Raw genomic sequence first — 26,086 nt, 5'->3', positions numbered from 1 at the left:
TCTTTTAATAAATTGTTTGTCAAATACAAATACTTTTATGTAAGTTGTAATATATTTTAAAATTTCACTTATATTTAATATATGCATTAGAAAAAAAATAAAAATATTTAATTGAATCTCATTAATTAATTTTTGGATTAAATATGTTTTTGGTCCCTATTAAAAAATGACATATTTTAATCCCCACAAAATTAGTATGCACATAGTTTTAGTTCCTACTGTTAAACTGATGTGTATTATAAAAAGTTTTTCGAAAAAAAAAATTTAAAATTTGATTTCTAAGTCAATATTTACTTTACTTTTATCATTATCTTTTGAAATTTGAAAAATTATATTTAATACTTCTTATTTTAAAAAATTCTATAATTTGATAAAGAAATATTTTATAGTATTACAAATATGTTATTCAAAAATTTAAAAATTTAAAGGTAATTAAATATTTTTTAAAATTTTAAAAAATAGCAGGGACTAAAACTGTATTCATAAAAATTTTGTAGCAATAAAATATGTCATTTTTTATAGAGACTAAAAATAAAATTTTAATTATTTATAATAGGGACCAAAAACATACATAACCGTTGGTTTTTTTTTCTTATTGATTCATTCTAAATTTTATATAGTAAGCTATAGAGTTTTGAATAAGAAAATTTCTCAACCAACTCCATGGATCTCTTACACACCACAGGAATTTTAATTTTTACCCTCCGGAGAATTCTATAGATGGATCTCCGGAAAATCTCCATATTTTGAAAAAATTTGATTCCTCCGGAGATGCATCTACGGAAGGGTAATATACTAGTATATATTGGGAGAAAATACACATAAAATCAGTTCAGGGATTATTCTGTAGATGCATATACTAAATGCTCTTAACGTCACATTCTTCCGTAGATGCATCTACAGAAATGTCTGATATAGTTTGAACCAGCATGATCACTCCCTTCATTGTTTTATTTCTCCAAACACCACATACTCCACACCCTAAAAACCCTACTTCATCATACCTTATATCACTCCAAGACTCAAACTTTTTGGTGCAACAACTCAAAGGGACGGTAATTGCGAATTTCGGGTCGTATCGGCTTTACTTTGTAAGGGAGCGGATGCCCATGAGCTTGTCCGTCATGATCTTATCAAAGAATTGGTGAACCATAAAGACTCGTACACGCGGTTATTTGGAGACGAAACCAAATTTGAATCGGTAAACGAGGTTCTTGTTCCTTGGGGTGGCGCTTACACACCGATTTCGAATAGGATGAGATTCCCGAACATGGGGCATCTTATTGCATCCGCATATGACATCGTATGCATTGAATTGACGCGTTACGCTTTTTCGGAAACCTTTTTTCCGCTCCGCACGACACCTCCTACAAATCCAATTGATCGTATTATATGTGTTGGATGGCTCGCCAAATCGCTTCATTTTGTACAAGTTTACTTGAAACCGGGATGCCTCATACCACCTACTTCACCAGAATGGGCACTTTATCACACCGAAGTTTTTGATACATGGCTGGATCGTTTTGTGAATAGGATGCACGATTTTGAAAGGTTGAACAACACCAAGAAGGAATCAAATGCCGAAAAGTCAAGATTAGAACCTCCAATAGATTTAGTCGGTGATAGCTCTTTTGATGTATTTATGTAGTTTCAAAGTGTAATATATATACTCTATAACATTGCAATATAATCTTTTTTTGTCAAGTCTTACTTTGTGTTTATGTGTTTATGTGTTTATGCATTTTTCCTTTTTCTCACTACTAATAGCTACTGCATTGCTTCTGTTGAAAAAACAAACAACGAAACTTCCGTAGATGCATCTATGGAAGGTGCTAATTTGAAAAATTATGGGTGTTTATCGTAGATGCATCTATAGAAAAGGGAATTATAACATCCTTCTGTGGATATATCTACGGAAATTTCTGTGACAGAGTTTGTGTGGTCCATAGCCTCCAAAGGCTTCTAAAAATTTGGGGTTTCTAGGTTTGCATTACACACAAACACAAACCCTAAACACAAACACAAAAATGTCTCGCATTAGGCTAGATGGATGTCACCGAACATCAATGAAGCGTCCCGATCCTGAACCGGAATACCGCATAATGGATGGGCATGTCATTTTCTCTCCCGTCAAACCCCCCGTGCCGGTGAAGTTTTGGAATATCCATTCCTTCGACCAACTCAAGGGAACTATCATGTCTGTTTTAGAGGGGGAGTACAAAACCGGAGAGGAAATCAAAAGGATCCAGAGGCTTAGAACAAGAACCTCATTTGAGACCGGAAAAAGGGAACGTTGGTGGGTTGAAGTGAAATTCGACATGGTTTGCATTCAAATGATGCATGGATTAGATGAAATTGTTTAAACCGTTGTAATTTCTTAGATCTATTAGCTTTCTTAATTTTCTGTTTGAAATTTCGTTGTAATATCGATTAATCAATAAATCAATGCATGGGTCTTTTATGATTCAAAATGCTTCTGTTCTTGTCTGCTTTCGTGGATGGATCCACGGAATGCTTCCGTAGGTGCATCTACGGAATAAAGTAAACGTAAACAAAAAAAGGGGTGCTTCCGAAGATCCATCTACAGAAGCACGAAGACAAATTTGTCAATTCAGTGATGCGCCTAAATGCTATAGGGTGGGGTGAGAAATTTTTTTGATTAATAGTTTCTATATTTCTTGATTACATTATATACATAATTTAATTTTGTTGAATTAATAATTTTGATTTTATTATTATTTTAAATTTTTTGTAATATTTTTGTAAATTATTTAACTAATTTACTTAATAATTTATTTGATTAACTTGTTTGTCTGTCTTAAAACAGAACTAGTTAAAGTTTTTAAATCAATCAATTCCGTCTCATTTTAAAATAGTCGGATAAAAACGAGCGGAACTTAATACTACATTTAGTCTATGTTTGGGATTTTACAAGAGTCGTGGTCACACCATGCACGTTGAGTGGAAGCTAGAAATAATAACTTCTAAAAAATACGATCAAAGTCACTCCACCGCTTTACCAAACACACACTTAGAAGTAATGTTTTAAAAATTGGACCAAACCGGCCGGTTCAACTGATTATACTGTGAATCAAAGATGAATCTGGTTGGGTTAATCTTTTAAAACCGCTGGTGGATCAAACCTAGAGTAGAACCGAAAAAATTGGATTAAATCGTCCTAATTGTTCGAACCATAGAACTGAAGCCGATTATGTTAAATTGTTTGTTTCAAAAAAATATCAAAATGACAATTTTTAATTTGTTTTAAAATTTTAATATATAAATATCAAAACTTAACATACATTCTCCATTATAAAAATGAATAAGGTGTTTTTATTACAAACATATAAATTTTTAAACTTTATCAGTCCGTTATAGTTTTTCTTTTAACCACACACTCTATCATATATTTGTCGGTCAACTCAAAATTGCCGAAATAATATTTGATTTCCAGTAAAAAAAAGTAATATTTGATTTTTTTCCTCATATGATTTTTTCTTAGTGATTTTCTTTGCTTAATTTTTATGTATAACTTTAGTAGACTTATCGACAATATGTTATGATCAAGGTCGAAGTGTTTTTATTTGAGGAATGAGTTGGGTCTGACAGGATTTTAACCTGAGACTTAGAGGAGAGCACACCCTCAAAACCCAAATTTTACCACTAGATCATACACACGCACACCACTATTCAGCTTGTAACATCCCTCTACTATTTCTACTCGTTTTATTTCTTAATTGGTAGTTTTATCTCAATATCTCCGTTAATTTAGTAACCTTCTCTTTCACATGTAGTTCAACATAGAGTCAAGTCATTTGTGACGGTTTTCAAAAAAGCATGAAACATGTGAATGAGAATTGCTCAACACAAGTTGTCTTTATTTTGTGTATTCATTGTTTCTAACTTGTATGTTTTGTCATTTGTGGTGGAGATTTGTAAATGTTTTGGGGAAAATGATTTGGTTTATGTTTTCTATTTTTTATTTGGACCATTATGCTATAATAATTCAAGTCCACTTTGATATTATTTGGCGCAGTTCACCAATTGACTTATCTCATAAAAAATTCAGGCTTGCCACATGGCTCAATATGATAGAGATTACTCATCAAATGCTCCCCAGCGAAATGCTGGATAGTAATATGGAGTAGAGAAATAGTCTGAGGGGTGAATAGATTCTTTTAAAATTTTAATTATTTTTTAAAAAAAATATCAGAGTTTTTCAAATACACGAAAGTCTTGAAGCAAAAATAGAGTTTTCCATCATCTTAGGCTTGTGTTGAAAATCAATCACGATTATAAATACACAATTTATAAATATCACAAATTATTCAAAGACAATACACAAAAAGTTACACACTATATTTAATTTGATAATTTATAAATTACACGAGATATGTTATTTACACAAATTCAATTATTGTAGGATTCTATTTACTAGCGATTTTGATAAACAATCACTTTGTTTTAATTCCTTACAAAATCAAAGTAGAAAATCTTAAGGCAATTTTTGTACAATTTGTGAAGAAAAAAATGTTTGAATGTGGTTATGAATTTAAAGTTGATTGTTAAGAAAATAGCAAGAAAGAGGTTTGAGAGTGAAATGAAGATAAAAGCTTCTACTGTGTCGAAGTCTATTGTGAAGTAAATTGAAAACAACGATGCTGAATCAAAATAAACAAAAGCAAAAGAAATGTTTAGATTAAATGAATATAAGTTGGTGCGCAAAATTATACTATCCCATACAAGCTTGTTTCTCGCTTTGACTTGGGCAAGTTCTATAGAGATTCTATAATGATATTGTCACCAGATTCCTAATACTATATATATAATGAGGGATCAAATTACACCCGAAGATTTACACTACGAGTTACACTGGTTCATAACTTCGTTTTGAATAATTTTTTAAAAAAATTGACCGTTAGATTGAAACAAAATATCATATAGATCATACATATAAAGTTTGAGATTAATCTATAATGATATACTATATCATCAAGATATCCAAAGATTAACGTTAAAGTGAACTTTTATATAATGTAAATTTTGATGTAATTCAATGACATAGTAAATTATTATAGAATAATCTCAAACTTTGCAGGTATGATCTATATGATATTATGTTTCAATCCAAGGGTTGATTTTAAAAAAACATTATTGAAAACGAAGTTATGACCGAGTATAACTCATGGTGTAATTTGATTCCTTATATATATATATATATATATATATATATATATATATATATATATATATATATATATATATATATATATATATATATATATATATATATATATATATATATATATATATAAATCCAAAGAAGTCATGATGGCAACCCTAGCCACATGTCATCTTGGTAACAATTCCAAGTACAAATCCTAATTATACAAATATATATTAAAATAAATAATAATAATAATAATATTCAACCTCCACTATTAATAATAATAATAATAATAATAATAATAATAATATGGATTAAAATATACAAAATTATTTTAGCAATCAAATTAATTTATGTTAGAGAAGAAATAAAAAACATAAATAAGATTTTAAAATAAATGATATGCTATTTATTAAATAATAAAAAATAAATAATAATTATAAATATAGTAATAATAATAATAACAACAATAATAATAATAATAAAAATAATAAATAATATATTATTTAATAATTGACACAATATTAATAATAAAAATAATAATAATAATAATTGAATTAATAATAATAATAATATTGACCCATAGCAATAACAGATACAAATAAATAATAATAATAATAATAATAATAATAATAATAATAATAATAAAAATAATAATAATAATAATAATAATAATAATAATAATAGTATGGGTTAAATTATACAAAATTATTTTAGCAATCAAATTAATTTATACTAGAGAAGAAATAAGAAAACATCTACTTAATATAAATTCAAAGAAGTCATGATGGCAACCCTAGCCTCATATCATCTTGGTAATAATCTTAGCCACATGTCATCTTTGTAACAATTTCAAGTACAAATCCTAATTATACAAATATACATTAAAATAAATAATAATAAAAATAATATTCAACCTCTACTATTAATAATAATAATAATAATAATAATAATAATAATAATAATAATAATATGGATAAAATTATACAAAATTATTTTAGCAATCAAATTAATTTATATTAGAGAAGAAATAAAAAAACATAAATAAGATTTTAAAATAAATGATATGCTATTTATTACATAATAAAAATTAAATAATAATTATAACAAAGTTACTTTAACAATCAAATTAATTTATAACAAAGAAGAATAAAAAACATAAATAAGATTTGAATATATATTTTTGGATTGAAAATATATTTAAAAACTCTTTTTATTATTATTATCAATTTAATAATTACAACACCACAAAAAATTAAAAATAAAAGAAGTCAAATAACTATAATTCCTCTATTATTACTCTCACAATCACAACTTAACAAGATATTTTAATACACGCAAATTTGTTTTTACATTTCATAATTAACTATTTTTCTATTTTTAATGATTGAGTAGAAATTCTTTCTTCATTATTATTTTTTTCTTTACTTCATGTAAGTTACAAAATTAAAAATTATTATTAACTTCATTAACGTTATATAATAAAATAAGTTATAAGAAACTCTTTAAAATTTAATAAATGTAATAGTATAGTTTAGTGTTAAATTTCTTTTAAATGTAACTCCTAAATAATTTTTTCTATAAAAACGGTTAACTTTGTCATTAATTTCTTTTATATCACAATTAATATATTTATAATAAATTAATTTGCTTAATATTATTGATCATTTTTAAAAAGGAAGAGAATTATGAAAGATAAAAGTAAAAATATATATGTAAAACCGCAGGTAAGATAATTTAAAATAGGTAAAATAATTTAAAATTACAGTTATAAAAAAATGAGAAAATATACAGAGTTAAACTAAATATAAAGGAGGACTGAATTAATCAAAATTTATATTAATTAAAAAATAAAAATTAAAAGGATGAACAATAATTTCATTTCCTTGATATTTTTTTAAATTGAAATATTTAATTATGACAGTTGCTATTTGATTCATATTAATATTATTTAAGGTAGAATTTACTCTACATTATATTATTATTTTAATTCATATTTATGGTTGAATTTTTATTGATTTTATAATGATATTTAAGGGGGAAAGAGTGACTCATCAACTTATCAGTTTATAGGTTTATTTTGTCTCACTAAAACTCTATTTCTCTTTATGTTTTCTTTTTTATTTTCATAATCTTCTATTTTTCTTTAGGTTTTCTTTTTTTTATTTTTATAATCTTCCATTATATATATGTTTTGAAGACATATTCGATAATTTTATTGAAAGATTGATCATAATCTTTCATTTTATAAAATATTGAAGATATATTTGAGAATTTTATTGAAAGATTAATTTTTATGTGGTAATTTTTTTAATGTCCTATATTTGTTATTCATCTTCTTACAATTGAAATCATAATTTTGAATTACTCTTTTGAGATGAATTGTATTGTAGAAAATTGTTTGACAATTCAAACATTATGTATGAAAAACAATATTATATACTTTTAATGTATAAGTTATAAATCTAATAGTTTTATAGTTTTCTTTTCTCTAAGAATTTATCATATATGTTGTTTAAGGTAACATTAAAAAATCTTGCATGTTGGAAATATGTTTGAAGAACTCTAATTTAGTAGGAGCTGAACATAAAATATGTTGAAAAGTAATAAGTCTTTGAAGTATTATATTATAGAATTAGAAGTTGAATGTAGTTTTGCTATTTAAAGGTTTAATGGTTAAATTGTTGTTTGTCTTAGTAAAAGATATAATGTTATTGTAGGTTATCTTCGCATGTTGAAAATGTGTTTGAAGAACTCTGATTTAGTAGGAGTCGGAGGTTTATATTTGGTTTTAATTTCACATGTAAATGTAAATTACCTAAAATTATTTTTAAGTTTCCTCTGCCTCATGTTCTACTAGGTTTTGTTAGAATACAGAATATTAATGATATTATAATAATTTATTATTTATTTAAATATTTATTCTATTTTTGTTATTATATAAGTTTAGATATTTGTAATTATATTTTAATTGTTTATATTTTGTACTTATTTTATCTTAATAATAGCTTAATTTATATTATTTTGTTATGATAGTATAGATATTTCTTTAATTTGTGTTTATTTTATCTTAATAGTTATTTAACTATTTAAATTATAGTAATTATTATTAAAGATATTTCTTTTTATAGTTTATGAATATTTGGATACAATTAATTTTATTATCTAATTTTATAAAATAAATTTGTGTATAATAATAATCTAAAATATGAATCTTATATCACCTTAAATATAAAAAATCGTTCCTATAAAAAATTATTTTTCGTCAATAACTTACAATAACAATTTTTTTTTATAAATATTCTATAATAGAGAAGAATTAAAATTAATTTAAATATGAATAAAAAATTTAAATATGTATATATATATATATATATATATATATATATATATATATATATATATAATTTAAAACAATAATTTACAATTGAAAATAATTTAAAAAAACTCAATAAAAAATTTCTCTACAATGTTAAAAAATCATTCTCTTTTATTAATTTTATATTGAATTGTTTTTTTAAATAATCATCTACACAAATGTTTACTAAATTTTACGTATTTAAATCCACAAATACTATATAAATTATTTAAATAATCATTTTTATATAATTAATTAATAAGAGGTTAAATAAATAAAAATATACCTATAAAAATATTTTTTTTAATAGTAACAATAATGAAATGAATATCAATAACAATAACAATATTTTAAAGTTTAAAATATTATATACAATGAGAATAATATATTATAGGTCAACCCCGCAAAGCGCGGGTTATATTCTAGTAACTTCCTACAACAGTTGTGTCTGTAGCGTTCGACACGTAATCCTGTGCCTAATTTCCAACCTTTTAATTTACTCCCACATGTCTTCCATGCATGGATAAAGTTAAATACAATTTCTCAATCCGATCTTTTCACCTTGTCTTAACTCTATGCCTAATTTCCAACCTTTTAACTTACTCCCACATGTCTTCGATGCATGGATAAAGTTAAATACAATTTCTCAATCTGATCTTTTCACCTTGTCTTAACTGTCATTGTCGACGACTCAACCAATCGAGTCATAAGGAAAAACATTTCTACTGAAAAAAAAAAGCCAAGTCCAAGAACTTAGGGAAGATGTGTTGAGTTCGATATCAACGGTCGAAAAACTATTCTTGTCGAAAATATAATCAAATGCCTTCACATTCAACTATGTATCATATTCTCTTTGCTGAGCTCACCATGTCGAGAATTCTAAGCTAACGAATTGTCCCCTAAAAATGTCACTTTCGACCATCTGAGAGACAGATGACATTTTTTGAAATTTTTATCACTATTCAGAGTATTGAGTTGACATCATCGTCATCATAACCACTTTATCAAACAGTATTTTCGAGACATGTTCCTGAATAATCACCACCATAGCTTTGTTTTCAAAGAAAGATCGTGGGCCACAAAAAAAAATCTTTCTATTCTAACTCTGAATTCGAAAAAGTGAAGACACGTATCAACTAAAGGGTGTCAAACTGTTTGACTTTAAGAGAGAGAAAAGGAGAAATGAATAGTCTGCTATAAGTATCCCTTCTTTCACCGTTCTTCCTTTTCTCCATTTAATTTGAAAAACTAACCGAATTGAAGTTTGAACTAATATGAAAATACACTTCTGGATGACTAGAATCCGAAAATGTAATTCCAGAGACAACATTCATTTTTTCAGCTAAAAAACTAGATTAATATAAACAATTAGGAAAGAAATACATGAACTTTATCTCAAATTTTTCTTTTTTTTTTGTTAAATAAGGTTTTGGTCTCGATAAGTATTGCAGTTTCATTTTTAGTCCCTCTCTGCCTTTAGGCAACCGTTTTAGCTGCTTTTGGCAACGGTTTTTTTTAAAAAACGTTGCCTAAAGATAGGGAGGGACTAAGAATAAAAACTGCAATATTTATAGGGACCAAAAACTTATTTAACCCTTTTTTTTACTTCTTTTGATGTGATAAAACATAAGAATGATGTTTTAGAGTGCAAAAGTTGATTGAGAGTGAGAGGATTTTTTTAAAAGATTTTGAGCGAAAAAGAATATTTGATCACGAGAAAGAAGAACATGCAATATCATATTTTATTACAATTCTAGAAATACTTTTTCGGAATTGTCACTGAAGGCAAATGTGACATTTTTTAAAATTCCCGTTTGACAATTCTAAATTCTAGAAGTATACTTTTGGATTTGTCCTTAAGTCATTAAATAAGCAAAATTTCTTATGTGGTGTGTCTAAAAAAATACATTTCCATATTAAATTTTAGAGAAAAAGAAGGTGTGTCTTTTTTAAAACGTATTTTGATGTGAAATAGATGCATCTCAAAATATACTTTCAAATTTATAGAGGTATTTTAAAATTTACATAAGATAGTTTTTCATCTGTTAAAGTGGGAGAATTGTGGAGAAGCCAATCTCATTGTTTTTGACACGTTGATGCAAAGCCTTTAAAGTTTAAACATATATTGTAAGTTTTTTTTTTCTAGTTAAAACTATCAATGCATGACTAAACTACCATCATCATGCAAGTTAAACCTTCTCTTTTAATATCATAAAACAATGTTTTTATTTTATTTTATATATACTATTTTAAAATTTTATTTAATTATTTTTATTAAACTTCAATCAGCTTTAGTCCGTTAACATGAAGCTATCCAATTTAATACCCAGTCAAATTTTAATTATTGATTAAAAAGATAAAATAGAAGCTAATTTTGAAAGCTATCAGTCCCAAACTTAAGATAATCAATTATAATAATAAAAAATTGAATTTGAAAATTTTCTTTCTAACTAATGAATCCGTTAAGACAGAAGGAAAATGATCGAGTGAAAACACCTAATGGTACTTTTTTTTTTTACTAAAAAAGAGTGAAAACACTTGACGGTTAATAATCTAGTTTTGTTTATATATAAACACACGAGAGGAGTAAAGTACAATTATAAATTGGTTGAAAGGTAAAGAAAGCTGCGAGTTAAAACAACATGAGAAAATCTCCACTTTTTTTAGTTTCAACAATTCTCATAGCCATAATATTAACCTCGTACTATTGCAACTCAATGCCACTCTCAACTCAAAATAGATGGATCATAGACGATACAACAGGGAAAAGAGTGAAGCTAACATGCTCACATTGGGTTGCTCATATGGAACCAATGCTTGTTGAAGGTCTTGACAAATTGCCAATACATGACATAGCTACTCAAATTGCTAATTCAGGATTCAATTGTGTGCGTTTATCTTATGCTACTTACATGTTCACTAGATATGCAAATCACATCGTTCGTGATACACTTTCTAGTCTTGATATACCCGAGGTTGTTATGACGGCTATTGAGAAACATAATCCGTTAATGTTGAATATGACGCATGTTCAAGCTTATGAAGCTGCTATTGGTGCTCTTGGAGAAAAGGGTGTGATGGTACTTATTGATAATCATGTTAGCATGCCAATGTGGTGTTGTGATAATAATGATCAGAATGGATTCTTCGGTGATAGGCATTTTCATCCTTCTGAATGGCTTCAAGGTTTGGCTTTTATAGCTAAGCTCTTCAAGGGAAAACACAATGTAAGTAATCACATGATATTAAAAAATCATGATCAAGTTTACTTTAGCATAAACATAACATACCTTATGCTTTACCACAAGATCTGGTGTACAATGTATGAATGTTGTAAGCTTACCCTATTCTTTACTTGCTGTTATATGCAGGTGATAGCCATGGACTTGCGGAATGAACTAAGAGGTGGACGCCAAAATTTGCCTGATTGGTACAAGTACGTAAGCCAAGGAGCAAAAACGATTCACAAACACAACCCAGATTTATTAATCATTATTTCAGGGTTAAACTTTGACAGTGACCTTTCATTCTTGAAGAATAGGACCCTTGATCTAAACTTCAATAACAAATTGGTATACGAGGCACACATTTATTCCTTCTCAGGAAACCAAAATAGGTGGAATTTGCTACCAGTGAACTGGGTATGTTCCTCTGTCATTGAAACCTTAAAAGACCAAGCAGGTTTTCTCATCAGTGGTAGCAATCCAGTACCTTTATTCATAAGTGAATTTGGATATGACATGACTAGTGTCAATTCCGTGGCCAACAAATTCTTGCCATGCTTTGTGTCTTACGCTTCTTCTGTTGACTTGGATTGGAGCCTGTGGGCTTTTGGTGGAAGCTACTATTACAGAGAACGCACTGTTGGGGCTGGTGAGCCATATGCTGTTATGGACAACGATTGGAAAAATTTCAGAGACCCAAAATTCCCTGAGAAATTTCAGCTTATCCAAAAGAAGGTCCAAGGTACGTATGATATCATATAAATACATACTTCACATTATTACATTCACATAAACATTATTTGTACAAAAAAAAACATTATATGCACAACTCATTACCCGTATGTGTCACATAGCTTAAATAAGTGCTTACTGAAACAAGATCAAAATAACATATGAACACATCAAAAGCTATTTTCATAAACTTTTACAGACGCAACCACAAGTGGATATATTCTACCAGAAACCTAAGTATAAATATGCTTTTTCAAATGCACTAAGACTATATGCCTAAAAAATAAAAATTGTGTTTATGTGATTTACTTAAGCAGATCCAAGTTCAAACCTGTCGAAGTCCTATATAATGTTCCATCCATTGACTGGGAAGTGCGCTCATGTGAATAAGATTTACAATGAACTTGTATTGGGTGATTGTAAGAGTCATAACCAATGGAGTTCTGACGGAAATGGTTCTCCAATAAGGTTGATGGGTTCTGCTCTGTGTGTAAAGGCAGAGGGTGAAGAACTTCCTGCAAGTCTCTCGGGACATTGCTTGTCGCAGCAAAGTTCATGGAAATCTGTTTCAAAGACTGGTCTTCACTTGGCCACCTCTGATGGGAATGGATCCCTTTTGTGCTTGGAAATGGATTCAGATTCTTCCAAAATAGTGACCAGAAAATGCATCTGCATAGACGATTATGATTCTTCATGTTTAGACAATCCCCAAAGCCAATGGTTCCAACTTATTTCAACCAATGTTTATATATGAATTAGGATCATTCAAATTAGATTTGGAAGGAATCTGGAGCGTGTTGGTTTATACCAAGTTAGTACCTGCATATTTTCATATTTTTTAGTGGTAGTAATGTCATTTAGGTAATAGTGTTGATGTCTATGGCACCGATACGATGCTATATTAGTAGAAAATAAATATAAATATTTATTGTCTACATCATCTCATTCATGAAAAATAATAAAGACATGCAGACAAGTTGGAATATACGGTCAATTGGAATATTTTAGAATCATGGGTCATATGAGACAAGTCCTAGAATACAGTTGTGACCTTTTTATTTTTTGTTCAATTATTATTTCCAATCATTTGAGTGCAATTCTTTTCTTAGATTAACTCCTTTCAGATCAACAATTTTCAAACATCTTCTGTAATTAAAATTATCATTGTCATACAAGATGGAAAAAAGTTTACAGTCAATGTTCATGGGACTCATAAGGTGTACTTTGAATTAATATTTGTGTCGCTTATCTTAGGATAGAAAGGAATGATAAATAAATTATTAAAACTTGCTTTACTTACAAGTTGGTCTTCAGCATCTCCAACCTCAAACCAATGTAAACTGCTACCATTAGTAATCAAGAAAATCATTCTTTTGAGGCAGCAAACTCGATATACTTCCTTGACCCCAGCCTTTTTCTACACGCTTCAGAGTTTTCAATGCGATTCCACTGCCAACATCTCTGTCAAGTAATAAGTAACAGATCATTAGGAAATATTGAAGAATATGCGGCATAAAGAAATGGTAATTGCAACAATTAAAAAGCCATAGACAGAACTCATGATAGTAAAAAAATTCTAAGGCAATATCCGGATCCATGTTTGTATTTAGTTTGATAGAGAACCAATATATTTGAAATGGAAGTAAATAATAATAAGAGATAATTTTAGATGTTGTGCGATAAAGCAACCCTTTCAAAGATGAAGACAATTTGAAACAATATAGCCATATATATTTATCAATTTATATGATATTCTCAATCCAGTTGAGTTAGAAACTGTCAAACAAGGCATAGCAATGGATGCAAGCATTTTATCACAGGATAGTCTTCAACTCATCTAAACGTGATTTTATGAGAAAATTCAGTAATTGGAAACGTCACTGCTCATAAGTTCAAGTTTACACAGAGCATGTTTAAGGAGAACTATTAGTCACATTTAGAAATTAATGGTGCGGAGTTTTGAATTTGTAACCATAACTGCGTAAATAATTAATCCAAAACAACCCAAACAATCTAGTATATAAGAACAGAACCCCAAAAGTGGAATGAAAAGATTATCTTCACTACCATATGGTAATACCTGTTAATTATATCCTGCCAATCACTTCCACCATCCTTGTGTAATTTATGACGAAAGACAGTGTTTCCATTTCGACAAGTCCTATCTGCAGATCTACCTTCTAAAGCCAATTCCATTATTCTTGCTAGTTCATCAGCTTGTTGTTTATTTCCCCTTTTACTTAAGCCATCAATCACAGGTATGAATGATGAGTGGTCGAAGCCATATCCTTTACCAATCAATTTCTGAAGAAGGAAGTGGGCATCATCTAACCTTTCATTCTTGCAAAGTTTGTCAATCAAATCTTTATACATGAAATTCTTTGACAAGAGAGATCTTTCTAAAGAAGCTTCAAATAGCTCCTTTGCGTCAGAGAGTTTTCCACCGGCAAGTAATTTATTGAACATCAAACTGTACAAAGCTTCTTTATGGCCACATACACTCAAAGCTACGTCAAAAAGTTCACAGGCTACTTTAAAATCTCCAGACTTGCAGAAGGCTTTAATCAATATTTTGAAGGAAGATACATTGGGAGATATGCCCTTATCTAACAGTTCATGTAAAAGAGAAGTTGCATCCTTTGCTTTCCCTCCTTCACAGAGACAGCTAATCATATTATTGTAAGTGCAAATATCTGGACGTATTCCTCTTTCTTTCATCTCATCCATTAATCCGTATATTTCAAATAATTGCCCTTTACTTCCTAGTCCCCAGATTAGTGAATTATAAGTTTGAAGAGTCTTGCTGCAACCATTTCTCTCCATATCTTTCAATACACGTAAAGCCGATGATATCTTCCCTTGCTTACAAAAACTCAATACAAACGTATCATAAGTCACAGAATCAGGGTGCAAGTTTTTCGCCATCATCTCAATAAATTTCTTTTTGGCTTCCTCCAGCCTCCCAACCTTGCAAAGTCCATTAATTAAGGTTGTGTAAGTGATCACATCAGGCATGCTGGTTGGTACATTGTGGACTGAATCAACTAGACCAGCAAAAGAGTTTTCTTTACTAATGGAATTTGTTCCATCAGTCCACATCTCACTTACAACTTCACTTGCTTTCTCCAATTCTCCGTTTCTACACAGACCATTGACCACGATATTGCAGGTCACAGTATCTAACTGATAATTCTTTTCTTTCATCTTTTGCAGCATTTCCTCAGCCTCTACTTTTCTCCCTTCTCTCCACAGGCTATTCAGCAACGTGTTGCAAGTATAAGTATTAGGATGACAGCCTTTCCTTATCATTTCATTAAGAACAGCTTTAGCTTCAAAAACCTTCCCTTTGCTACAATAGCCATGTAGGAGAGTAGTGTAAGTAACAGTATCCGGGTAAACACCATTACTTACCATCAAATCCATCAACTTTCTGGCATCCAACAGCATATGGTTCCTGCATAGTCCATCCATCACAATATTATACGAATAAATATTCGGTTCAACACCATTATCCACCATTTCATCAAGAACCGATCGAGCCTCCAACAACTTCCCATTCCTAAGCAAACCCAACAACCACGTATTATAACTTTCCAAATTTACAAAATTTCCACCTTTCCTCATAGTTTCAACCAAAGACCTTGCCTCCTCCATCATCCCTTGCTGGCAAAACCCCTTAAGCATCAAATTAAAAGTTATAACATTAGGCTTCGGAAGTCCCAATTCTCCATCCATCTGCATATCCCTGAAAATCCTCGACGCCTCGAAAACCTTCCCTGCTCTACAAAGTGCAGATATCCTAGAATTAAAAGTAACAACATTCGGAAACAAACCCTTCTCTCTCATCCTCTCAACTAATTTCTCAGCCTCATCATTCATATCCTGTTTACAGAAGCTAGAAACAAGAGTGTTAAACACAACCCTATTAACATTAAAACATAACTTCTTGTCAACAAACTCCAACGCCTCTTTCGTTTTCCCTGCTCGACAAAACCCGCGAACAAGAATCCCAGCAGTGAACTCATTAGGCTGACACCCCTTTTCAGACATTTTATCAAACAGTTGGAGGGCATGGTCAAGAGCGTTAGACTCACAAAGTGATTGAAGCAAGAGATTAAAAGTGTAGGTTTGAGGATTAACACCTGTCTGAATCATGTCAGTGTATAAAGAAGTAACGAAATGCGGACGGTTTTGTTGGAGGCTGGAACGGAGGAGGAGGTGGTAGAGTGGAAGAGGGAGAGGAGATGATGGGAATTGGGTTCTGAGGGATTTGAAATGGGAAAAGGCGGAATCAATGTGGTGGGGTGATTGGGCTAATATACGGAGAATTGAAATGAGGGAGTGATGGGCGGTGTTGGGGTGGTTGGAGGTGATGAGTTGGGTTAGATGGTTGATTTCGTGGTGCATGTTGGCGGAGAGGAGAATGCGGGTGATGGTGGGGATGTGGTGGTGAGATAAAGTGGAGGTGGAGGGAGAAGAGAGGATTCGCTTGAAGAGATGCCATGCTAATTCGGGGTTGTTGCTGTTTTGATGAATTGCTTTCATTAGTTTTCTTGTTTCTTCCATGTTTTGGAGGGAATGAGGATCATAGTTCAGGTACTAGAGTTGACATGCTGTGAACGAAGATGATGATAGTGATGAGCATGGTTTTGAGTAAAAAGGTATAATCCCGTTTAAACATTTTATCTATTTTTTATTTATTATTGTTAGTTTATAATATTTTTTTATTAGCTTATTCCATTTCTTCCTCCATTTTTATTTATAAATAAATTTTCATTTTTTCGATTTATTGAATAAAATGAGAAAGAATAGTTCAAAAATAAAATTGGTGTGAAAATAAATGAGGAGAAGCCTTTTATTTATAAGTAAATAATTGGCTTAAAAGGAAAAAGGTCCATAAGCTTTTTTAATGACTTAGTCTCTGTTTGGTAAGACATATTTTCGAGCTTATAGCTTATGTCTTATGTCTTATAAGCTCATATGATAACTTAGACCTGTTTGATAACGGTTTTCTCATCACAAGCTTATAGCTTATTTTACTAGCTTATAGCTTATTTTCCAGACGTTATTTCAAATAGCGTTTTAGCTTATGTCTTATAGCTTATTACTTTTTCTTCCTTTTTTTATCCTTATTATTTCAATTAAAATTTAGTTTTAAACCCTTATAATTTATTTTAATTTAAAATAAAATAATTATATATTAAATATCTTTTATGTCATTTTATATTTATAAGTTAATTGAACCGCTAATTTTACCAAACACTTCAATAAATTTATAAGCTACCATTCTCAACCATCTGCTATAAGCTATAAGTCATCAGTCATTAACCATCAGTCATAAGCTATCAGCTATCAGCTAGCTTATCAGTCAACCGTTATTTTTACCAAACAGACCCTTAATCCCTATGTTTGAAATTAAGTGTTGTTTCCATTGAATTTGATTTGACACCTTGACCTCACAAAGAACATCTAGATATTGATAGAACATCTTGATCATTGCTTCTTCTTGATATATGAAGACTCCACATAATGTCTTTTGACATATGATGTTGTGTATGTTTGTTTTTCCAATGAAGCACCGCTACCGTGCGTTTAATAGAAGCTGGAAAGTGTAGCTTTTACATTAACATGCCTTGGGATGTGATTATTGTATGGAGAAACGCGGATCCAAACATTGCAGTTGTCATTTATCAAAACTATCATGATTATCTATCAGTTGCAAAGATATGTATCTACAAGCACATAGATCAACAACTAGGTTCTAGGCCTGAGAATCTTTGAACTATCAGACCTTGAGGTTGTTCTAGAAAGCTCTAACAATTATTTTTTTGGTTCAGTGTGGCGGCCTCAGTGTGTGTTGGACGATAAATGATGGATCATCTTTCTTTCCAAATCTTCACTTTGTGGCGATTATTATCCTTTTTCGGAGCTTGACCATCTTCGGTAATTCTCGCACATTGAGTCTTATCTTAAGTTGGGCCCTATTCATCCGGTCACTTAGGGTGTGTTTGGTTCGGGGTAGAGGGAGGGGAGGGGAGGGGAGGGAATATTTTTAATTAAATGTGTTTGGTTCAAATTTTATGAGGGAAGGGGGGGAAGGGGAGGGGAGCAAAACCCCTCCAAAACACACTTTTTGCATCCCTCTAAATCGGAAGGATTTGGAGGGGAGGGGAGAGGAGGAAAACTCAATTTTAATATTTTAAAAATTATTATAATTACTATAATATCCTCAGTTTTATTTTAATATTTTAAAATTATTCATTTTCTTTTGTATTATTGCTCTCTTATGTGTGATTTTTCTCGATTGTTTCTATCAGCTTATTATAATTATTCTCCATCTTCAAATTATTTTGAATTTTTTGTCTAATCATTTCACTTTTTTGATTTTTTTTATAACTCTTTTATGTTTATTTATGTTTTTTTCTAATTTTGTTATGTATGCTATCGTATTTTCTTTTATATCAAATTTTAAAATTTTCATTTTAATTAATTAATTTATTTTATTAAAAGATTTAAATCATTTATATTTAATAATAAATTATTTTATGTATTTTGTGTGTTAAATAATTCATTACGATTTCAAAGTTGTTATCAACATATAGTTTAATTTGTTTTTGAATATTTTATTCGAATTAAGTCAACTCAATTTTTTAATGTTATGTAGTAAATTATAATTTTTTAGTCACTCAATATTAGAAATTTTACTAACAAAAAAATATGTATAAATTTTTCACATTTGAATATCGTACTGTATCACTTATATAAGTTAATAAGGATAAAAATATAAATTATTAGTAAAACCCCTCCCTTCTCCTCTTCAACCAAACATATTTTTAATTAAAATCCCTCACCTCCCCTTCCCTTCTCTCCCCTCCATTAAAATCCCATCCCCTCGTTTGAACCAAACACACCCTTAAACTGCAAATTGCTTACAGCCCTACTTTTTCTTCGAACATGCAGTCTGATCCCAGTCCCTTTTTGAAGATCTAACATGTTAATCCATCGTATAAACCTTCTAACTCTACCGCTACCTTGGTAAATCTATCAATGTACTCACACATGGTTTCTTTCTTCTTTTGCATGAGCTCGTTGAGTACTACCATTGTAGTAGGTTGTCACTTTCAATAGGTGAACTGAGCAGTGAATAAATTGGCAGTTCCTTCCATGAGTCTATGCTCCCATTTAAGAGGGTTTTAAACAAATTCTTAACAACTCTTTTAAGGGTTAACGCACATACTTTACACTTCACGACTCCACGGGTGTTGTAATAATCTAGCCTGTTGTCTACATGTTTGTCTAGATCCTCACTGTCGTTTTATATTTCTAGCTTTAGGGGCTTCCCAAGGGACTAGGGGATCCTACTATCAGGAATGCATGAGGAGAGTAAGTTTATTTTCTAATTAGAGATTGAGGCATCTGCATCATATCTTTCCCTTTTTCGGGTTTATTGTGCTAGCGAGATATGGGGCTAGCAAACAACGGGACTGTCACTTCTCCCTCCAAAGTTGGGTGAAGGAGTACAATGTCTTCTGCTTCAGTTATGTCTGCTCTATATGGGGAAAATTCATCTACCAAAGTCGTATGTGGTATGATCACTCCATGATCGTCGAGTGTTGCCGTCTTGCGTAGTGTTGTCTATTGGAGGAGCACATTGCAATTTCTCTTCAATTTGAGGTATTCTATAAACCAAGGCTTGGGAATTTTGTTGTTATACCAAGTTACAAACATTGATCAGTATGTCAACAACTCCTTGCATACCTAAGTTAGCTTGTAATTGTTGAATATTCAGGAGCATGTCTAATTATAAACGGTTGCTATGGAGCTTGATGTGAAGATTGGCCTTGAAAAAGTTGTTGCATAGGTTGGAATACAAAAAAATCTTAGAACGTTCCTGAGTCAGTTCTTGGAGGAGTGATATCTTGTTGTGCAACAACAGACAGAGAGGTCACAAAGATTGAATCATTTACTAATTGAGGAGGAGGTGAAGATTTGTTATTCTCAACGGAATGATGTTAAGCGGCACATTTGGTAATCTCCGATGTCACCATGGCTTCAAGAGTTTGTTATATGATTCGTTAGAGAAAGAGATCAGTGTTTCGAGAGAAAAAGATCAGCGACCTGCGAGAAGAACATCAATGATTTTAGAGAAGAAGATCTGTGATATGTGTCTTCGATGAAGAGATAGTGGTTTTTGTGGAAAAAACTGTGGGAATCAAGAGTCGATTCTCACATACTGCGTCATATTTCCGTTAGGCTTAGGGAACCATAAATGTGTAGTAAAGTGGTGAAGTGAAGTCTAAGTGCAGTGGAGCCAGTTATTGGTACGACGGAGAGGAAGTGGACCTACAAGATTAGTATTCCAACTCTCAAATATGGCACTGACTGTAAAGTGGTATAAGAGTGGGGGAAATTGAATATCGAGCATTACGCGATCTGGTCTTTATATAGTATGGACGGTTAAAACCATCCGTGTGTAATTCGGCGCCTTTTGCAAACGGTTGTTCAATTAGATATCAATGATAAGAGATGTGACCGAGTGTCTTCGACAGAGAGAGATGAAGGTCCGTCTGTTCATTGCATCTTTGTCTCTTCAACGTTTGTTATTGGACATTCTTCGTGAACCTTGTAGACGGCCCAGAATAATAAGGGTAGAAAATAATAATAATCAAACCATACAAATAAATCCCTATATTTATTATTATCCACAAAAAAATCCCTATATTTATTAGTAGATTTGTTGCCACTACAATACCCTTTCTTCTATGAGAAACTGTCACCGTCTTCTAACGTGTTTCCTCCACTCTTGTTTTTAAAGTGAAATAATGCAATAAAAGGGAAGTGGAAATGCCACCATGAAGTGGAAATGCCACCATGAAACAAGCACTCAATAATAATGTATAATCAAATGAAACATGTACATATTGCTATGCTATTACTATACATGGACTAATTTGTTTGCTTTATCTCCCTGTCACTGTAAGATCAACTGAGGATTCAAAGGGTTCGGTATGAAATTCTTCAGTATCATCATATCTCCTCATTGAAGTAAACAAAGGTTGAATAGGCAATGGAAGAGTTGTTGCCTCACTTTCCAGCATCAATACCACTGAGGACATGTTTGGTCTATTAGATGCTGAATCTTGCACACATAACATCCCTATGTGTATGCATCTCAATGCTTTACTCTTTTTACATGAATCACGGATCGAAGGATCAACAAGCTCCATCACTCTCTCTTCATTCCATAGACGCCATGCCTACGCTCATTCATCACAAAAAAGAAAAAACATTATTCTCTTTGTTCCAAAATAACTGTCATTGCTAGTTGATTTGGAATTTATCATATGGTAGTGTAAAATAGGAGTTACTCACATATCCTATGAGACTTGGATCATAAGAATCACGAAAGCTAGTGTTTTTGCGACCACTCACAATCTCTAGTAGAAGTACGCCAAAACTATAGACATCAGATTTAACTGAAAATAGACCTTCCATCGCATATTCAGGAGACATGTAACCACTGCAGCACATACACATAATGTCGTATTGAGATTAGTCTAGTTCTAGAAAGAATTAAGATGGTGAATTTCGTATACAACTAAGATACTAAAATCAAAGTATACTTACTATGTACCAACTACTCTAGTTGTATTGTCTTCATTTTGGTTTCCACCAAATATCCTTGCCAAGCCAAAGTCTGATATTTTTGGATTCATATTTTCGTCCAACAAAATGTTGCTTGCTTTTAGATCCCGATGAATTATTCTAAGCCGTGAATCACGGTGCAGATAAAGTAGTCCTCTAGCAATACCCTCGATGATTTCAGAACGTATAGTCCAATCTAGTTTTGTTTGCTTGACTGGATCTGCAACGACGATAACCATTAAAAAAACCAGTTGTTATGCAAATGCACTAATAATTTCTGTTTCACACATAATTTCCAAATGAAAATGCTGAAAACTAATATAAAGAAACATACCAAATAAAAAAAAGTCTAGACTTTTGTTTGGCATGTATTCATATACCAGTAACTTTTCTTCCTCTAGAACTGAACATCCTAACAGTCTAACAAGATTTCTATGTTGTAATTTGGCTATTAGCATCATTTCATTCTTGAACTCATCTGAACCTTGGCTAGACTTTCTACAAAGCCTCTTTACCGCGATTTCTTCTCCCCCTGGAAGCTTTCCCTGATAAATGGAATAAATGTACTTCTTAAATCACGGTGAAAAATCACATAAGGACAGAAGCTACACATACCAGTTTCTCAAAATCACGGTGAAAAGAATATTAAACGTGCGGTAGCAGTGGCCTACTGGGTTGCTAAACATTACAATCATATTAACAGTTACATTGTTTACCTTGTAGACAGGACCGAATCCCCCTTGTCCGAGTTTATTTTCTTCTGAGAAATTGTTTGTTGCTATTACAATGCTACTAAAATTGAAGAATGAAAGTTCTGCATTATTTAGAGGACTCCCTTCCGAATTCGGATCAACTGATCCTGAAAATTCTGCTGGTACTAATAAGTTTGTACTTTTGGATGGTTCAGAAACTGTTCCATTACCAATGTTTCTGTTGAGAGAAGAAGTCGAAGAGACTGTGGAAGAAAAATAGAAAGGAATAGAAAATTATAATGTCAACATTGAGAAACAGTATATAAATATAATACATAGTGATTCATCAAAGACAAAATCGCTATATTACCTTTGAGTTTTCCCTTAAATCTCCATAGCAGCCATGCAAAAATTCCAAGAAAGATAACCGCCATTACAACAGCTAATGTTATCCAAATCTTGGTCTTTTTCTTCGCATCATCTGTGTTTTTCGACATAAAAATTTATTGTAATTACTACCTCGCATCAAAATTGAGAAACTAATACATGGAAATAAGGACAAAAGATGATTTCTTTTCTTTACCTAGATCAGAATCGGAAAGCCGAATGTTGAGTGTATTTCCATAAATTTCTAGTCTTTGAACATCAACTAACTCTCCAAACCAAACCATACACCCAATTCCAATAGTGTTTACATACGCGGTACAAGAACTATTCTGCAGACAATTTCTTTCACAGTCATCGCTATTACCAGCATTAACCAAATGTGCAAAATCAGGCAACTTCAAACCCCTTTGCACCAAAAAACCATCTTCTCCAACAGAACTATTAGTACTAGTTCTCTCACCCTTCAATGGATTCTTCCTCTTACACCCTTTTGACCAATTCCCATTTTTCCAACTTATCATATCCTTTGGCTCAAACCCTTTCAAGCACTTACACAAAACTGAATCAGACTCATCACATATTGCGAAACTACCACATGAATTATAAAACTCACACTTCTTATAAGGAAGACTTTGTATCACATTCCATTTTTTTTCATTTTCATTCCACCTGAATTGTCTCTCAAATCCATCATAAGCAATCTGAAACCTTATCTTATCACTACTATTCAATGCTTCATAAACAAAATACCTTTCTCCCTTATCGTCCGTGTTAAGCCTAAAACCATAAAGATAATTTCCTGTCATATTTGGCACACCTGAGAAAACTCTACCATCCCAATAACCACTTCTCCACCTTCTTTTCTCACCTTTCATAATCACTATCTGTGGTGAGGCTTCCGAATCAACACTCATCGTGTATTTTCCGAATGAAGGATCCTTCTCTGATTTCCACGCACGAAAGGTAGGATCCTTCCCGATTCCACCTCCGCTACTCGCGGGAACTTTCATACCTGGAAGATATGTATCAGTTGGATCTTCAAAAGTTTGCCAAATCTCCTTGTTAGTTTCTCTATCCGAAAGAATAAGGTTTCCATCATTACGAAGAACAGCTTGCGAGTTATTTATAGGAACTGATATATTACTTGACCAAACCTCGTTGTTCTCTCCATCAAGAACTACCAAGTTACCATCCTTTTTTATTGTGATGGAACCTTGTCTGTTTTTAATAGGATTTTCTCTGTTTGCAACCCACACGTATGCTGAAACCGAAACGTTGCGATACCAAATTCCAACGTATCTTGAAGAGTTGTTTAAGCCGAAGAAACCCATTTCGAATTTGAGACCTTCTGAGACCAAAGTAGAACCATCTTTGATAGATTCATTCTGTGTGATGGAGGAAGCAGCATGCAAAAACAAAGGATAAAAACATAGGAAAGACAAAAACAATAACAACAACATAAAAAATGAAACATTGAATCCTATGATCTTGCCCATGTTCTTGAGATTGCATAGAATAGTATACTGTTTGGTTTTTTTTGTTGCTAATATATTAATGGTCAAATATGAAAAGGAGGAGAAGTTTCAAAGAGTTAAAACGTGTTACATGACTTAGAAGGAGAAAAGATGGAGAATGGAGTTAAGAAGTTGAATATTCTTGAGCGCCACTTTCTTGAACAATTAGGTGAAAAAATGTAACAAAATGGTTAAATCATGGTTGTTAAACAAGTTGAAATTTAAAAAGAGAATAATCTTTGTAAAAAGTGTTACTTATTAGTTAACTATTTTAATGTAACTAGTTGAGTTAACTTTTACGTAAATGAATATAAAGTAGTTAGGTTTTATTGTTTTGCATTACTTTTGTTTTAGTGGTGGGGTGAAGATATTTTCCTTTCCAGCGGTTTAGATTAAACCTGGTTTTTCGATCATTATCTCTGTAACGAGGCTTTATTCATACATGTTTGACTAAGATATAAGGAAAATGTAACGATTATATAGTTGAATATATGGGGAAAATAGTAAAAAATATTGAAGAGTTGAGAGAGGAAAAAATTATAAAACATGAAGGACACAAAGTCTAGAGATGATATTCGTAGAAGGAGGCTGTAAAACACAAGAAGTTGAGAGTATATCAAAGTTGGTAACTTGGTATCCGTACCGTGTTTGGCCACCCTGCCGGATATTTCGTCACATTGCATGACGCCCGCCTCTTATTAGTAGTACGTAAGCGGGGAGAAATTCTTGCATTAAATCTAATTTTAGAAACAACCAATAAGAAGAGAGTAATTTTTTAATTTATTTTAATTTTAATTTTGTTTTTAATTGAATTCATGGGATGGTTGAGATTATGAAGAGATGGAAAATTCATTATTTATTTTTTAATTAATTAAAATTTTGTGATTGGTTGTGTGTAAAATAATTTCTTAGTTCTTTGTCCATTTAAGAATTTTCTCAAGCGGGTTAGAATTGAATTTAAAATAACTTTTACAAGAATACAGAGAAAAATAAAATAGGACCGGCCTTTGAGTCTTTTTCTATACGCACGGTTCGGTTACGGAAGGCGCATTTGTTTTAAATATATATTTTTTAATAAAAATATATCTGGTATTTCTGAAAAAATAATAATTGAATATATAATTAATAAATAAGAGAAAAGAGGTCATGCACTGACAGTGTAAAATATTTGTACACTGTCAACCAATCACCACCATACATCCAATTAAAACATTCTTTTATTTAAAAAAATCTTTAATGACATGACATATTCATGACTCCCTATTGGATGACAGTGTAAAACTATTTTACACTGTCAATGCACTACCTTTTAATTCAATAAATAAATATTTTGATCAATAACATTATGTTCCCGTTAATAATTAATA

General features: G+C 31.1%; 4 protein-coding genes across 5 annotated transcripts; 2 read left to right on the top strand and 2 right to left on the bottom strand.

Annotated features, from left to right (window-relative positions):
• The first annotated feature begins 1,270 nt into the window (after nt 1-1,270).
• LOC131605577 (uncharacterized) lies at nt 1,271-1,648 on the top strand. The gene has a single exon (XM_058877920.1). The coding sequence runs from the start codon at nt 1,271-1,273 to the stop codon at nt 1,646-1,648; it is 378 nt and encodes a 125-aa protein (XP_058733903.1).
• A 9,462-nt stretch (nt 1,649-11,110) lies between these two features.
• LOC131602755 (glycosyl hydrolase 5 family protein-like) lies at nt 11,111-13,235 on the top strand. Its single transcript, XM_058874942.1, has 3 exons — nt 11,111-11,752; nt 11,897-12,491; nt 12,799-13,235. Exons 1-3 carry the CDS (start codon nt 11,168-11,170, stop codon nt 13,233-13,235), a joined length of 1,617 nt encoding a protein of 538 aa, XP_058730925.1. The 5' UTR covers nt 11,111-11,167.
• LOC131602754 (pentatricopeptide repeat-containing protein At2g17140) lies at nt 13,020-17,115 on the bottom strand. Of its 2 annotated transcripts, none has more exons than XM_058874941.1 (3): nt 14,562-17,115; nt 13,782-13,942; nt 13,020-13,150 (listed from the first exon to the last, which is right to left on the bottom strand). In XM_058874941.1, the coding sequence occupies exons 1-2, from the start codon at nt 17,045-17,047 to the stop codon at nt 13,831-13,833; spliced, it is 2,598 nt and encodes an 865-aa protein (XP_058730924.1). In that variant the 5' UTR covers nt 17,048-17,115; the 3' UTR covers nt 13,020-13,150; nt 13,782-13,830. The 2 variants fall into 2 exon arrangements, with proteins under 2 accessions (XP_058730924.1, XP_058730923.1); XM_058874940.1 differs by lacking the exon at nt 13,020-13,150 and adding an exon at nt 13,165-13,300.
• A 2,877-nt stretch (nt 17,116-19,992) lies between these two features.
• Nucleotides 19,993-24,902, bottom strand: LOC131602753 (G-type lectin S-receptor-like serine/threonine-protein kinase B120). Its single transcript, XM_058874939.1, has 7 exons — nt 23,402-24,902; nt 23,189-23,299; nt 22,843-23,081; nt 22,461-22,671; nt 22,109-22,346; nt 21,854-22,001; nt 19,993-21,738 (listed from the first exon to the last, which is right to left on the bottom strand). Exons 1-7 carry the CDS (start codon nt 24,699-24,701, stop codon nt 21,442-21,444), a joined length of 2,544 nt encoding a protein of 847 aa, XP_058730922.1. The 5' UTR covers nt 24,702-24,902; the 3' UTR covers nt 19,993-21,441.
• Between the last annotated feature and the right edge of the window lie 1,184 nt (nt 24,903-26,086).

The sequence above is a fragment of the Vicia villosa genome, linkage group LG5 (genome assembly GCF_029867415.1).
Source record: "Vicia villosa cultivar HV-30 ecotype Madison, WI linkage group LG5, Vvil1.0, whole genome shotgun sequence".
Classification (NCBI taxonomy): domain Eukaryota; kingdom Viridiplantae; phylum Streptophyta; class Magnoliopsida; order Fabales; family Fabaceae; genus Vicia; species Vicia villosa.
The sequence above is the reverse complement of the archived record's forward strand: the minus strand, read 5'-3'. Positions and strand labels throughout refer to the sequence as shown.